Below are 15,252 nucleotides of genomic sequence, written 5' to 3' on the forward strand. Positions count from 1 at the left end.
CGTGCATGCTATGCCACGCCCTGAGGTAACAATGTTTACAGGAAATGAGATAAGAATTTGGAGAAAGTGTTATTCTATAAAAGATGTATGGATTGTGCTTTGTTTTATCTAATATTTGTAGACTATCATAGATCCTTGGAATGATTTAATTAATCCCACACATTGGATAAAATGAAATAGACTTAAGCTAGTAATTAGTGGGTAATCAATTTTTGTTCTTTTTTTATTGCCTATATGAACTGACAGTATTTTTAGTGAGAAAATGTTAAGGTCAGTTACTAACCAATTCTTTTGCTGTGATGTGAGAATTCTTTTGCAGTTTTTTTAAATCTTGAAATAAATCCCTCAAAAAAAACCTATGTACCCTACTGATGCAATTATTTTGTACTGTTTTGAATGGTATATATTTATAGTAATGTATAGTAAAGCAGTAGTTAATAATTTTATGGCATGCTGTAGAACAGTAGATATTAGCAAAATTCATAGTGATAAGAATTTGTCCTCTTTTGTGCACTAAATCCATAGTGTTATGTGAAATTAACATATCTCAAATGCTGGAAATTTGAAATAAAATATAAAATGCTAAAATATTCAATTGTTCAGACACCATGTACAGAGGGAAAATATAAATAATATTTCAGTTCAATGGTCTTTCATCAAACATGCTCCAATGGAAGGTTATTATCCTGAAACAATAAATAAACGAATTTTCCCTGCCCACTAATGTTCCCTAACTTGATTATTGATGTATTAGTGTACCTTTAAAATGACCGAATTTCAGAAGTGTTCAAAGTTCTTCTAATGCAACATGATGAATTTAGTGGATGCAACAAAGGACAAACTCCTTTTGGTTAGTTTTCTACAGTTGGTATTAGCCATGCAATGCTCCTTCAGCTGCTCTTCAATCATTTAAATTAACCTGTTGACCACATTTTATACATTACAGTGGGATGTTCATGAAGCTTTTTAATTTGTTGTATTCCATATAGTACACTACCTGGATATAACATTTGTAATAATGTGTATAACTTTTCTAATAAACAATAAAACAACTGAAGGGGCTGTTTCTAAGTGTAAGATTTCTGCATTTTTTTTATTTTCACATTTCACCAAAAAAACTTAATCTCATGAAAATTATATTTTAAATGTTAAATTTAGTAGTTATGTACTAACAAGCTTAATAATTCCATCAAACACACCAATGGCTTTGATGCACATTGTTCAAAATGTTGATATCTGCTACCTGTAAGAGTAGATTTGAGATCTGCCAGTTCTAGCCAACATGACCTAAAGTGCCTTACTTATCTGCTTGAATGTGGTGATACAAAAGTGAACATCGTAAATCAAGTGATGTAAAATATCTTTCTTAACTATTCAGTACTATATGAATGTGAATTTATTACAAAGTAATCTACCAGTGCACAATTATTTTATTATCTTGAACAGCTGATAAGAAACACTTAACACTATTGTATTTTAACTTGCTTTCCTTTGGAGGCAGGGAATTGTCAAGTAAGTATTACATGTACAAATTTTATATAAGTATATTTAATAAAGTTTAAAAAGTGTTTTATTGTGCAATACAAATATTTAAAGGAATGAAATTTTGGTATCAATATGTATCAAATTATTAGACAGTATTGATCTTTTAGGACATTTTGTGTTGTGCAGAGTGTACAGTAAGGCTGGCCTTTTATTTAACAGTTTTTCTTTGCTAATTTGGAAAGCTAAGTGATACAGAATTCTTTACTGTATTCATTTTTTGTGTTACGTTCAAACTGCTACTCATGCAATCAAATCCAAGGCCTAAGCAAATATTAGTTCATCACAACAATATTTTACAATACCTTGAAAAAGTATACAGCCCCCAACCTGTTGTTCACATGAATGAGTATTACAACCAGGGATTTTGATCAATTTAACTGAGAATTTTTATTTTTTTTAGTCACATGCTCCCTTTTTCATAGTAGAGCCAAAAAAAACAGGAAAAAAATGTAAAACATATAAAACTATGCTACATGTACTGCTTAATGTGGAGGTAAAAAAAAAGTTCCACTTTAGTCTCATCTGACCATATCTTTATAGTACCTTCTAAATGACACTTTATGAAGTCTTTATGGACAATGACTTTTTTTTAGCAGTACATGTGGCGTAAATCTAATATAGCGCATCAGTCAGGTAACACCATCCCTACTGAAAAGTATGGTGGAGGTAGCATCATGCTCTGAGGATTCTTTTCAGCAGCAGGGACTGGAAGTCTGGTCAAGATTAATGGGAAGATGAATGCTACTAATTACAGAGAGAGCAACACACATCAGTTGCTGGTGAACGCAGCAGGTGAGGCAGCATCTCTAGGAAGAGGTACAGTCGACGTTTCGGGCTGAGACCCTTCGTCAGGACTAACTGAAGGAAGAGCTAGTAAGAGATTTGGAAGTGGGAGGGGGAGGAGGAGGGGGAGATCCAAAATGACAGGAGAAGACAGGAGGGGGAGGGATGGAGCCAAGTGCTGGACCGGTGATTGGCAAAAGGGATATGAGAGAATCATGGGACAGGAGGCCCAGAGAGAAGGAAGGGGGGGGGAATCCCAGAGGATGGGCAAGGGGTATAGTCAGAGGGAGAAAAAGGAGAGAGAGAGAAAGAATGTGTGTATATAAATAAATAACGGATGGGGTACAAGGGGGAGGGGGGAAGCCACACTCAGGTTGGAGGAACAACCCCTTATTCCATCTGGGTAGCCTCCAACCTGACAGCATGGACATTGACTTCTCTAACTTCCGCTAATGCCCTTTCCTCGCTATATGGAATGGAGTCATGGACAACATACAGCAGGCAAATAAAATCCCTAGAAATGTACCATCAAAGATGTCTCCAAAAGATTCTTGAGAGTTAGCTGGAAGAACAGGCGTACTAACTCCAGCATCTGGAGGAAGCTAACGTTAACTCCGTAGCCACAATTGTGACTCAACAGAAATTGCGATAGGTCAGCCACACTATCCATATGCCTGATTCTCACATCCCTAAACAACTCCTGTTCAGCCAACTCAGGGATGCAAAGTGCACTCTTGGAGGGCAGGAAATAGTGGTTCAAGGACAATATCAAGACTACCTGAGGAAGTGCCACACCAACCTGAATGGATGGGAGAAATTAGGGAAAGCTGGAGAAGGACTGTCTACGAGGGAACTGCACAGATTGAAGAATACCACCACTGTGCCATTTAGACTAAGCGGCTTCAATGTAGGGAGAGACTGGGAAAGGTCCAACCAGCTACATCCACCACCACCCCAATGATGTCGTACACCTGCCAGCACTGCAATAGGACTGGTGGATCACGGATCAGCCTCTTCAGTCATCTCAAGACCCACAAGTAACCACATCAATCACCAGGAGAAGAATCATACTCGACTAGGAGTGATCACTGGTGACGAAAATGGGGGCTGAACAATTTTCACTATACTTCAATCTGAATTAGAATTAGCATAGTTAATAAACTTGCTCTCAATCCCAAGGGCAGTTTACACTTGTAGCTTTTCAGGTAAGAAGGTTCAAAGCTTATCACAATCAAGGGCAAGATAAATGAATGCCTAGCCAAGAAAGATGATAATTCATTGGATGACTAATTACATTAGATGTTGACAGTGATGTTGCCCCAAAAATGAGGCAGATTTGGAAAGGGAGTTGCAAAGAGTAAACTGTAAGAGTTGAGAGCTCTGCTACTAAATTTAAGTGAACTGGGAAAGATAAACAAGAGCTTAGAGATGGAGGAACAAAAAATGGCATGCGATATAGACTGATTGAAATCTAAAAGAGAACGGTGGTTGTGAACATTAAATAATTTTTTAAAAATTGAAATTAATGCATTGAAACATTGTGCTCTTTGTCAAATAGAAAGCACAGATAATGTCATTGTTAGATAGGAGGTAGACTGCAGAACTTATCCTACTTGATGAATTGCAAGTAAGATTTAGAACTCCGCACAGTTAAGGAGAGTAAGTCATCAACCATCTGATTCACGCTAAGAGTGACTGGTAGTGAAAGTGACTTCAAGGATTTGGAAGTTGAACTGTTAATGATAGGTCTGTAAAGATGTGAATCATGCAACATTTAATTTAAGTCATATATCACAAAGGAAATTGAGAAGTCAAGAGAAATGAGGAATATGAGGTGCTTATGCTGGATATTAATAACATTATCCCACCACAAGTCTTGGGTAAATAAAGAATTTTTGCATGAAACTATATATGAAGATGGAGTCCCTTCTCAAGCATGTTAGCAGCAGATCATTTTAACAGTATCATTCAGTAATTGTTCAAGATTTCTCTGCATTTCACTCATTGTCATGTTTATTGGTAATCAATTAAAACTCAGATCAGACTCCTCTTTCATAAGGTTAATGAGGAAGAAGGCTTAAGTACTATTGTCTATCAATCTGTTCAATGATAGGATTGTTTAAATACTGAATTTTTCTGTAAATTTTCAGAAAAAAATGTTTATACAGGGCTACAGAAACAGCATGTCTAAGGCAAAAAGGTATTTAAAGACATTTTAGTGCAGGATACTTTATATTGAAATCTATCATATACTTTATTAACTCATCATGTTCAATCGTTTAGTTACAGCTCTATAACACCAATTAGATTTGTTTAAAAATTAAGCTGGTTATTTATAACAACCTAGCATTAAAAAAAGCTCCATACAAACTCTAATAAAATATCTAAACATCATTTTATTGATTGAAATATCGAATCTGAAACTAGGAAATATTCCTCACAGTAAGTAATTTTGAAGAAACAACTTTAAAGGAATTTTTAATGAATTAAAAGTGTTTATGATAACAAAATCTGGTGATATTGTTTTGAATGCTTTCAGAAGAAATATTATTTGAAGGGAAGAAATTAGTTTTTGGTTGCTAGCACTAAAATAGTGATGGAATATCATTTGGCCTTGTATTCCGTTGTTGGCATTAATTCAATTGATGTGAAAGAGAAACAAATGCATTGGCTAGCACCTTATTTTAGTTTATGCGACCAATGAGAAGTTTGTATTTCTTGGTTTTGTTCAATTTATTCATTGCAGAAAATCCAGTTAAGGTAAGTATTGGTGAGTACCTAATGCAGAGGATGTACTAAATGCAGAATACTTGGGAAGCATTGACAAAGCTTCCTTTTTTTCCCTGTCTGTTCTATAGGAGCTTAGTGCAGAATTTTCCCAGTGATGGAAGGGTATGGGTTTTCTGAATTTGTAGATTGGTGCATTCTGATTTTTGGTTTTTTTTTTGCTGGCATGATTGAGAAGCATGGTTTGTGCCACATAGGAATGTCTACTGAAACTAATGAAAGTGTTTGTGCATGAATTTATATCTAGTATAAAATTTTCCTAATTGACATTTTTTCTTGGCTTTACTTGCTGCTGACAAGGGGATCCAGGTAATTCACTATTTGGTTTGCAATTTTTCAATAGTTTTTTTCTTGTGTAACAAAATCTTGTTTCTAAGATTATTTTTTACATAATTGTGAGACTCCATATTTATTTTATATTGATCTTGAATGAGGATGGAAAGTTGAATTTGTTAAATATAACACTTATTTAATCATTGTTAGCAATAATTGAGTTATGGGTAGAAAGCAACATTAAAAACTTCAAATGCTGGAAAACTGAAATCTGCTGAGTAGTTTCAGCACTCTAGTTTCATTGCTGAGTTATATTTGATGGTAATGTTGAAATGACCTTTTGAAGAAATAGGTAACTAAGGAACAAATAAGTGCTCTATTTGACAGAACAACTAGAAGATATTATTTCCATCGATTATTGAATCATTAACAAGAACTAGACTTTATATTTGAGGCTAAAGTTGAATGAAGTAGTGGTTTATAAGATATTAGAGGATATTTTAATTCCCTGGCAAGAAGTTGTTAGAAAACATCCAAGTGGATTATACCCTAAAAGGTACAATCCTTATTAATAGCACATCTTTCTTTATATTCCTATTGGCTAGCCTCTTCTTGACATTTGAAATAATATGATAGCTTTTTGAATGTTGCTTGTTAGATTGGGCTCACAAAATCACCATTCTAGTCAGTTATAGAAATGTTGATATGGGGTCAGTGTGAGAGGGGCCAGATTTTCTTTGGGTTTCACTACAAAATAAAACTAACAGCAATGAAATTATATCAATTCATAAGGTTGATATAATACATCTACAAAAGGAAACAAATATTGTTTTTAACTTATTAAGAACGTGTGACCATAAGACTTAGGAGCCGAATTAGACCATTTGGCCTAGTGAATCTATTCTGCCATTCATTCTTGGCTGATTTATTTTCCCTCTTAACTTATTCTCCTGCCTTCTCCCCATAACATTTGACATCCTTACCTATCTAGGACTTATCAGCCTCCGCTTCAAAATACACCCAAGTGTCTTGGTCTCCACAGCTGTCCATGGCAATGATTTCCACAGATTCACTACCCTCTGCTAAAGCAATGCCTCCTCATTTGTTCTAAAGGGACATTCTTGTATTCCGAAGCTGTGCCCCCGGTCCAAGACTCTCCCACATCCTCCCCATTTCCATTCTATCTAGGCTTTTCAATATTCTATAGGTTTTAATGAGAATCCCTTCATTCTTCTGAATTCCAGCATGTACAGGCCCAGAACTTTCAAACGTTCCTCAAATGTTAACCCTTTCATTCCTGGAATCATTGTCATGAACCTCTTCTGGACTATCTCCAATGCCAGCACATTCTTTCTGAGATCCTTTCTCAGTCCGCTTCGCCCAGCACCTATGCTCTGTCCGCCACAAAAAGCAGGATCTCCCAGAGGCCACCCATTTCAAGTCTGCTTCCCATGCCCATTCTGACCATGTTCATCCATGGCCTTCTCTACTGTCGCTATGAAGGCGCACTCAAGTTGGAGGAGCAACATCTTATATTCCATCTGGGTAGCCTCCAACCTGATGGCATGAACATCAACTTCTCGAACTTCCGGTAATTGCTGTTCCCCCTTCACCATTCCCCATTCCTCATTCCTATTTCCCCCTCTCACCTTTCCTGCCCATCACCTCCCTCTGGTGCTTCTCCCCCTTTTCCAGTCCTTTATCTCTTTCACTAATCAACTTCCCAGCTCTTTATTTTGCCTGGTCCCCCTCGCCCCCCCCCCCGGTTTCATCTATCACCTGCTGCCTTGTACTACTTCCTCCCCTCCCCCACCTTCTTATTCTGACTTTTCCCCTTCCTTTCCAGTGCTAATGAAGGGTGTCAGCCCAAAACGTCGACTGTTTACTCTTCTCCATTGATGTTGCATGGCCTGCTGAGTTCCTGCAGCTTTTTGTGTATGTTGCTTCGGATTTTCAGCATCTGCAGATTTTCTCGTGTTTAAATAACTTAATTGCCATTCTAGTTGCAGGAAAATAAGTGGTTTGACAAAAGCTAATTTAGATGTAGTCAAATAGGTTGGCAGGGAAAGATACTTGTGGATAAACATTAAAATAACAATGTGCCCATATTGGGCCCTCAATACCCACTCTTGAAATGAAGGATACCCTATCAAATATTATTGTATTTATTTTAGTTTCTCCCTTCATTCGCTGGCTCAGATCTATTCATCTCACAATTTGTATTTAGAAGTGTTAATCCATTCACTAAGGTGTTCACAGATTAAACCATGTATTGCAATACAGCTGAAGAGTGCTGCTAGTGTATTTTGCAAAATACACTGGTTTAAGTGATTTAATAACAATGCATGACAATAGGGTTATGATTCAAAGGAGCAGCACTTACATGGAGGGGAGTAAGTAACTTAAAAACTCGGGACTCTCTGTTTGGAAGGTAGTGTAAATCTGCAAGCATCCATGCAAATAGGATTCAGTGTAAGAGCTGTTAAGAGCTGTAAGATTTTAGTCAAGACTGGAATTTATGGGATGATTTCAAGACTTATTAAATGAACTGCAGATCTCCATCCTTCACTTTGAGCTGCAGTTAAAAGAAAAATAGGAATTGAATTTTATACTGTTTCTTTGAGAATTTATTGGAATAGAATAAAGTGCAATAACAGCCAGATTGGTTGAAATTATATTTTAAGTTTCTCCTCATTTGCATTGCCAGGAAAATTAGTCCAGAAGTGAGTGCTAATTATAATTTGGAAAATAACTAAGTCTTTGTTAAATAGTGCAGTTCAGAGACCCCATAAATATTAGCTCCATCATCCCACAACCACACTTTGTCTTTTGCTGTCCCTTCCCCACGGTACCAATAACTACCATATCTCCCTCCAACCATGTAGTAGCAGGCCTAGTGCCATTTACTCACTTTGCACAGATAGTTGACCCATTAAGGTGCACTACACTCTTCAGTCATAAGAATTTTTCTCAAAGTTTTTATAAAACTGCCAAAAATCAAAACACTCCTACCAATTGTAGATGGGAAAATGCAGTATACAGGATGATTGTTATTCCTATTAAATCAGAATCAGATTTAATATCACTGGCATATGTCATGAAATTTGTTAACTCTACGGCTGCAATGCAAAGAAATACATGATAAATACTGAGTTACAGTAAGTATGTATATGTCTATTAAATGTTAAGTTAAAATAAGTAATGCAAAATAACAGAAATAAATAAGTAGTGAGGTAGTGTTCATGGGTTCAATGTCCATTTAGAAAACGGAAGGCAGAGGGGGAAAAGCTGTTCTTGAATCGCTGAGTGTGTGCCTTCAGGTTTCTGTACCTCTTCCCGATAGTAACAATGTGAAGAGGGCACGTCCTGGGTGGTGGGGATTCTTAACGACAGACGCTGCCTTCCTGAGGCACCACTCTTTGAAGATGTCTTGAATACTACAGAGGCTGGTATCCATGATAGAGCTGACCAATTTTACAAGTTTTTGCAACTTATTTTGATCTTGTGCAGTAGCCCCCCCCCCCCCACCCCCATACAGACAGTGACACAGCCAGTCAGAATGTTCTCCATGGTACATTTGTAGCTTTCAAGTGTTTTAGTTGACAAACCAATTCTTCTCAAACTAGTGAAATATAACAGCTGTCTTGCCTTCTTTATAACTGCATCAATATGTGGCAGCTATAATTAGACAGTTTCTGTATATTTTATGTCAGAAAATTGTGGGCTAGCAATAACAAAATCATTTTTGTGGATTTCCTTCTGCCTGTATAACTCTAGCACCATTGCCTAATATTTGTCTCAAATAAGTCCTACAGCTATTTGAGTAGAGGGTTAGAGTATTACTGCAAATTCTTGAGATTTTCCAGATAGTATTCTGTGGCATTTTGCAAATACAATTTGTTTATTTCCTAGTTAAACACTTAAGATTTCTGTTCATCTAATTGCAGACCAACTGTCAGCAGAGCTGCTCCACAACCAGACAAACTACAAAAGAACAATATTACCAAGAAGAAGAAAGTAGTGGAGGTAAGATTATATCCTGCACCATTTCAATTAAAAGGTTTGGTGAATTTAAATGTATCAACAGTTTGTAAGTAATTAAACATCAGTGCATTAGCTTTGAAATCTTGAAATTCAATAGTAGTAGGGATATGTATGGTAGAGAATTTTTAGTGTCTTTTGACCTATGAACAAGCATTGATCATTCTGAATTGCTAAAAATGCACATGATATTAACTCAGTTTCCTTTGCTTAAGCTCAGGTACATGATTTTAGAAGTGGCAAACTATTTTAAAACATTATTTTTGTGTATCACCCAGCAGTTTGCATATTTACAATGGTGGGGGGCATTGATAACACAGAACTTCCTTTTTAATCAGGTGGCAAATTAATTTGAGTTTCGTAATCTGTTATACTGTATCAGTTGTCTGTTCAGTGTATTTGTGAATATCTAACCATAAAATGAAGATATAAAATTATGAGAGGCTTAGCTGCATTCTGATGAGGCATGCACCTTCTACAAAACAGTTTCCAAATGCTTCTTCAATAGTACTTTTTAAATTGTAGAGCCCAAAATGGGTAACCTACCACAAATAGTCTGCTTCTGACCTGCATTTGCAGTCACATTATTTATGTAGCTGCTCCTGTTAAATTTCTAGTCAATGGAGATAGTGAAGAATCTGGCAACAATAATGCTGATGTTTTATTGCTGACAGATTCTGCAGACGGCAATAAAATTGAGATTGTTATTGCCTTGTACTTGTGGCATTCAAATGTTTCTTATTACATGCTTTATTATCTCAATAGTTCCAATTTTCAGAATTTTCAGCAAACATCTTTTTTTTACTTCTAATAACTACCGAAGTCTTTCAGTGTGTTCAGTATGACCACTTTCATTAAGGACCCCAATGTCACTCTTACTCAAATGCTTTGATGTCGAGGGTAGTCATTCTAACATTGTTTATTGATATCAGATCCTTCATGCATAATTTTCTCTTGACATTTTCTATTGCTTTGATGATTTATAGCAGAGTATTTACCCAGATTCAATTTAACCAGCTTTTTCTGTTCAAAATGTACAAAAGCAATTTTCCACTTTGCAAGCCAGTTTTATAGCTGAGTGCAAGTCTTTAGCACATCACTTGAGACTTAGTCAGACTCCACTGTAATTGTTGATCCTCTCAGCCATTTTTCAATATTGTGAAAATTGGATCATATTGGTTGTAGGTGCTTTGTGTAAATCCGAAGGCCTCAAGAGAAAGCACTTCTGGTGGAAAAGAATTGCAAACCTTTACCACCTACATATTGGAACAGTGAAGGTGTGCACCTCCTACTTTTAGTAGTTTACATTTGCTACCACAAACAAGAGAAAATCTGCAGATGTGGGAAATCCAAGTACAGGTGTCCCCCGCTTTTCGAACGTTCGCTTTACGAAACCTCACTGTTACGAAAGACCTACATTAGTATCCTGTTTTCGCTAACAGAAGGTGTTTTCACTGTTACGAAGGAAGGCAGCGCGCGAAAAAATCAGTGCGCGAAAAAAATCACGCGATAAAAGGCAGCGCGCACCCCGAGCAGCCGCTCTCTCCCGGATTCGGAACAGCATTCTTGCCGGCATTGCTTAATCACGTGCCTGTGAGTAGCCGTTTGCAAGATGAGTTCTAAGGTATCAGAAGAGCCTGAAAGAGCTCGTAAGGGTGTTACACTTAGCGTAAAACTAGACATAATTAAGCGTTTTGATCGTGGTGAACCAAGTAAGAACTAAGTGAGTTTGGCTTGTGGAAGTTGACGAAGATGATGTTGAAGAGGTTTTGGCATCCCATGACCAAGAACTGATAGATGAAGAGCTGATGCAATTGGAAGAGGAAAGGGTAACAATCGAAACCGAATGAGTAATGATAAAGTACGACTTTAATTTTGAAAGGGTACGTCGGTTCAGGGGATATTTGCAGGATGGTTTGAATGCTTAAAAAGAACTGTATGATAGAGAAATGCGCGAGGCTAAGCAGTCAAGCAAGCCTTCCACATCAGCCACAGCAGACGACGAACCTCGACCTTCAACATCGAGGCAGGCAGTCATAGGTGAAGATGAGCTGCCTGGTCTAATGGAAACAGACGATGATATTGCACCCCAGTGTCCCATCACCCCAGTGGTCCCAACACCCAGGCCGTGCAGCAGTAGCCGGGAGACACACAGCACATCTTTAAGAAAAAAGCCGAAATAAACATGCTAATTAATTAAGTGCCGCCCGACATGTAATTGTCGGCCCAGATCAGAGGCGATGCAATCGGCACCTAATTAATTAGCATGTTTATTTGGGCTTTTTTCTTAAAGATGTGCTGTGTGCCTCCCGGCTACCGCTGCATGCTTCGTGGATCGGTATCGGTCGGCGGCCCAGAGGGTGGGGGCCACTGCACCACCCAAACTCCGACGACTCAGTCTAACACACCACCATCAGTGTGCTCCGCGCATTCCCAATTCCAGTAAGTGATACTACACTGTACATACATTATTTCTACTTTATATCGGCTGTGTATTTTTACGTGTTATTTGGATGATTTGGCAGCTTCATAGCTTAAAGGTTACTGGAGAGCGCTTGCGTGAGATTTTCTGCCGACGGCGCTTGCGTGTATTTCTGCCAAGAGCGCTTGTGTGAGATTTTCGCTACGGAGAACAGTTCAGGCAATGATTGTGGAAAAGTATTTCTATTTTATATAAGCTGTGTATTTATCATATCATTCCTGCTTTTACTATATGTTACTGTTATTTTAGGTTTTATGTCTTACTTGGCATGAGTTGGTAGGTTATTTTTGGGTCTGCGAACGCTCACAAAATTGTCCCATATAAATACATGGTAATTGCTTCTTCGCTTTATGACGTTCTGGTTTACGAACTGTTTCATAGGAACGCTCTACCTTCGGATGGCGGGGGAAACCTGTAACACACACAAAATGCTGGAGGAACTCAGCAGGCTAGGCAGCATCAATGGAAAAGAGTACAGTCAACGTTTCGGGCTAAGACCCTTCAGTAGGAGTCCTTGGCCCGAAAAGTTGACTATACCCTTTTCCATAGATGCTGCTTGGCCTGCTGAGTTCCTCCAGCATTTTTTGTGTGTTACATTTGCTACCAGTTGTGACTAGATGTAGCAGTAGGTAAACTTGATCAATCAGTTGTGGGATTGATTTGCTCAGCCCGTTGCATGTGACATAACTTGTCATACATACATGAAGGCATGTTTGTTTTACTTGACACTTCATTTTTAAGTGTGCCTGGAATGGCTCCTAACATGTTCTTTATTATTTTATTAAAGCATGAAAAATTTCAGGAATAGACCAAGAGGTCTCTTGAACCTGTTCTACTACTCAATATAATTGTGGTTGTTCTTTAAGTTGATATTCTTCATATTCCTCACTTCCCTTTTTGCTCAACTTTGTTCTGATTCTGTGATATGCTCAACAATAGAATGTCCTTCAGCCTTAATGAAGGAAAATTCCAAAGATTTACATTCTCTTGAATCTTATTTTAGCCTGGCCTGCACACCCAGCTTTAGCCTATACCAATGACAACAGATTCCAAACTTTCCATAGGGTGTAGTGTCTGATCTGTCAATCTCATAATTAATTTTGTTTGCATCAATGGGATCTCCTCTCAGTCTTTCAACCAACAATGAATTTATATTTCTTTGTTGTTCCTCATATCAAATCTCTAATCAAAAGAATTAACCTTGTGAAGCTATACTGAAAAAACTCCAAGCCGAATAGATCATTCATTGGATGTAGACATTCCCTGGACATTTCTTGAACTACAAAGGTATTCCAAGAATAGTTTCACCAGAGCTATATACATTTAGAGTAAGACTTTGTTATTTTTGCATTTCCAAAAGCAAGCGTACCAGTTATATTTGAAATTTTAAATTGGTGGGTATTCAGTTCACAATAACTAGTACACGATAATTTATTCAGATTTCAGTATACTTATTCATGAACATCATTAAAATAAATTAAAAAGAATTGTTAATAGCTAAGGATGTAGTTTGTTCCCCATTCTACCTGACTAATAACAAACAGCCAAACTGGGGAAAGTTGAGCCATTTGGTGACAGAACTGTAGGGATATCCTGCAGAATTTAATAGCATAATTTATATGAAGTTCTCTTTCCCAGTCACCTGCTTGTAAGAAAGCCTGGATCAGTAAGCTGTACCTGATGAACAAGGAAAAATTGATAGGCGTTAGTGGAACTAGAGATAGGAGGCCACAATGGAAATTGGCGATTAGGGTGCGCTTCATGAAGATGATCAGAAGCTGACATGAAGATTTTGCAGCTGATCCAAAGGCAGACAGGTAGGTCATGAAGGAGATTAAAGGCCAGGAGGATATCAAATATATTCAAATACCTCTGCTGGTCCTAATCCTTAAGTATTAGTTTATTATTGTCACATGTATCAAGATACATGTGCTGAAGGTAGCAGACACCAGCAGAATCAACAAACTCATTCGTAAGGCCAGTGATGTTGTGGGAGTGAACTGGACTCTCTGATGGTGGTGTCTGAAAAGAGGATGCTGTCTAAGTTGCATGCCATCTTGGACAATGTCTCCCATCCACTACATAATGTACTGGGTGGGCACAGGAGTACGTTCAGCCAGAGACTCATTCCACCGAGGTGCAACACAGAGCGTCATAGGAGGTCATTCCTGCCTGTGGCCATCAAACTTTACAACTCCTCCCTTGGAGGGTCAGACACCCTGAGCCAATAGGCTGGTCCTGGACTTATTTCCTGGCATAATTTACATGTTACTATTGTGACGCCAAACCAAGCTATCGGACGATGGATGCCAATGAGAGAGATAAAAGAGACAAGGGAGAAATATTCAAAATGCTAATAACAGAGGAGAGAGGGATTAACGGAAAAGAAACACAATTCAGAATATTGACAGACCGGTTGCTTTGAACCTGAACTATTTGAAGTTTGATGGACAGTTGATACCCCAGCAGGGGGATAAAAAGAGCAGGTTTGCTAAGGCACGGGACACCATGAGACCATGAGACAACGAGACCCTGGAAAGAGTGGTGTGCTCCCACAAGTGGTGGGAGTTTGGAGGTCCGGTTCGCGGGAACCGACCAAAGGCTCACAGGGTGTAAAGGTACGATCGGTGGGAACCTGGTGTGTGTGTCTGCCTTTGCCTGGATGCCGGGTTCGCTGAAATGAACTCTGCGTCACTGTGAGACTGATCATTTTACCCCTAGACTGCGATAGAGCTTGCTTGATTTCTATTACCCTAGTTCTGTGTATAGGTGTGTATTATCATTGCTAACCTGTTACATTTATATCCTTACGATTAGAGTACTGTATTATTTGTTTCTTTAATAAAACTTTATTAGTACCTAGTAACCCAGACTCCAACGAGTGTTCCACTTCTGCTGGTTTGGCAACCCAGTTATGGGGTACGTAACACTATTTAACTATTTATGGTTTTATTACTATTTAATTATTTGTGGTGCAACTGTAACGAAAACCAATTTCCCCCGGGATCAATAAAGTATGACTATGGCTATGACTATACAGTGAAAAGTTCATCTTGCATACTTCTCATACAGATCAAATCTGTAGTGCATGCAAGGCATTTGCCTTCTGGAAACTACCTTGAGTAAATGTAAATTATCTCAGTTGGTAGAATGTATGGAAAAGCAAATTTGTTTAAATAGTTAGAAAATAGTTGACAATTTACAGAGGGATTTGAGATTTCTTGTAAGAAAATCCTGAAAGTTAACACAGTTGCAGGAAGCAGTTAAGAGGCAAATCACACATTAGCTTTCATTACTATAGGATTGAAGGTGAATAAGAGAATTTTAATTAAATTATTTAA

The 15,252-nt window shown here is 37.9% G+C and overlaps 1 protein-coding gene across 1 annotated transcript in view; it reads left to right on the forward strand.

The window, feature by feature from the left end:
• LOC134350550 (echinoderm microtubule-associated protein-like 6) overlaps positions 1-15,252 on the forward strand; it is a 392,224-nt gene that overhangs the window by 313,446 nt on the left and 63,526 nt on the right. Inside the window, exon 28 of the mRNA XM_063055883.1 lies at positions 9,336-9,414. Within this exon, the coding sequence (XP_062911953.1) occupies positions 9,336-9,414 (79 nt within the window). The remainder of the gene's footprint in view (positions 1-9,335; positions 9,415-15,252) is intronic.

The sequence above is a fragment of the Mobula hypostoma genome, chromosome 8 (assembly GCF_963921235.1).
Source record: "Mobula hypostoma chromosome 8, sMobHyp1.1, whole genome shotgun sequence".
NCBI classification, from domain to species: Eukaryota; Metazoa; Chordata; class Chondrichthyes; order Myliobatiformes; family Myliobatidae; genus Mobula; species Mobula hypostoma.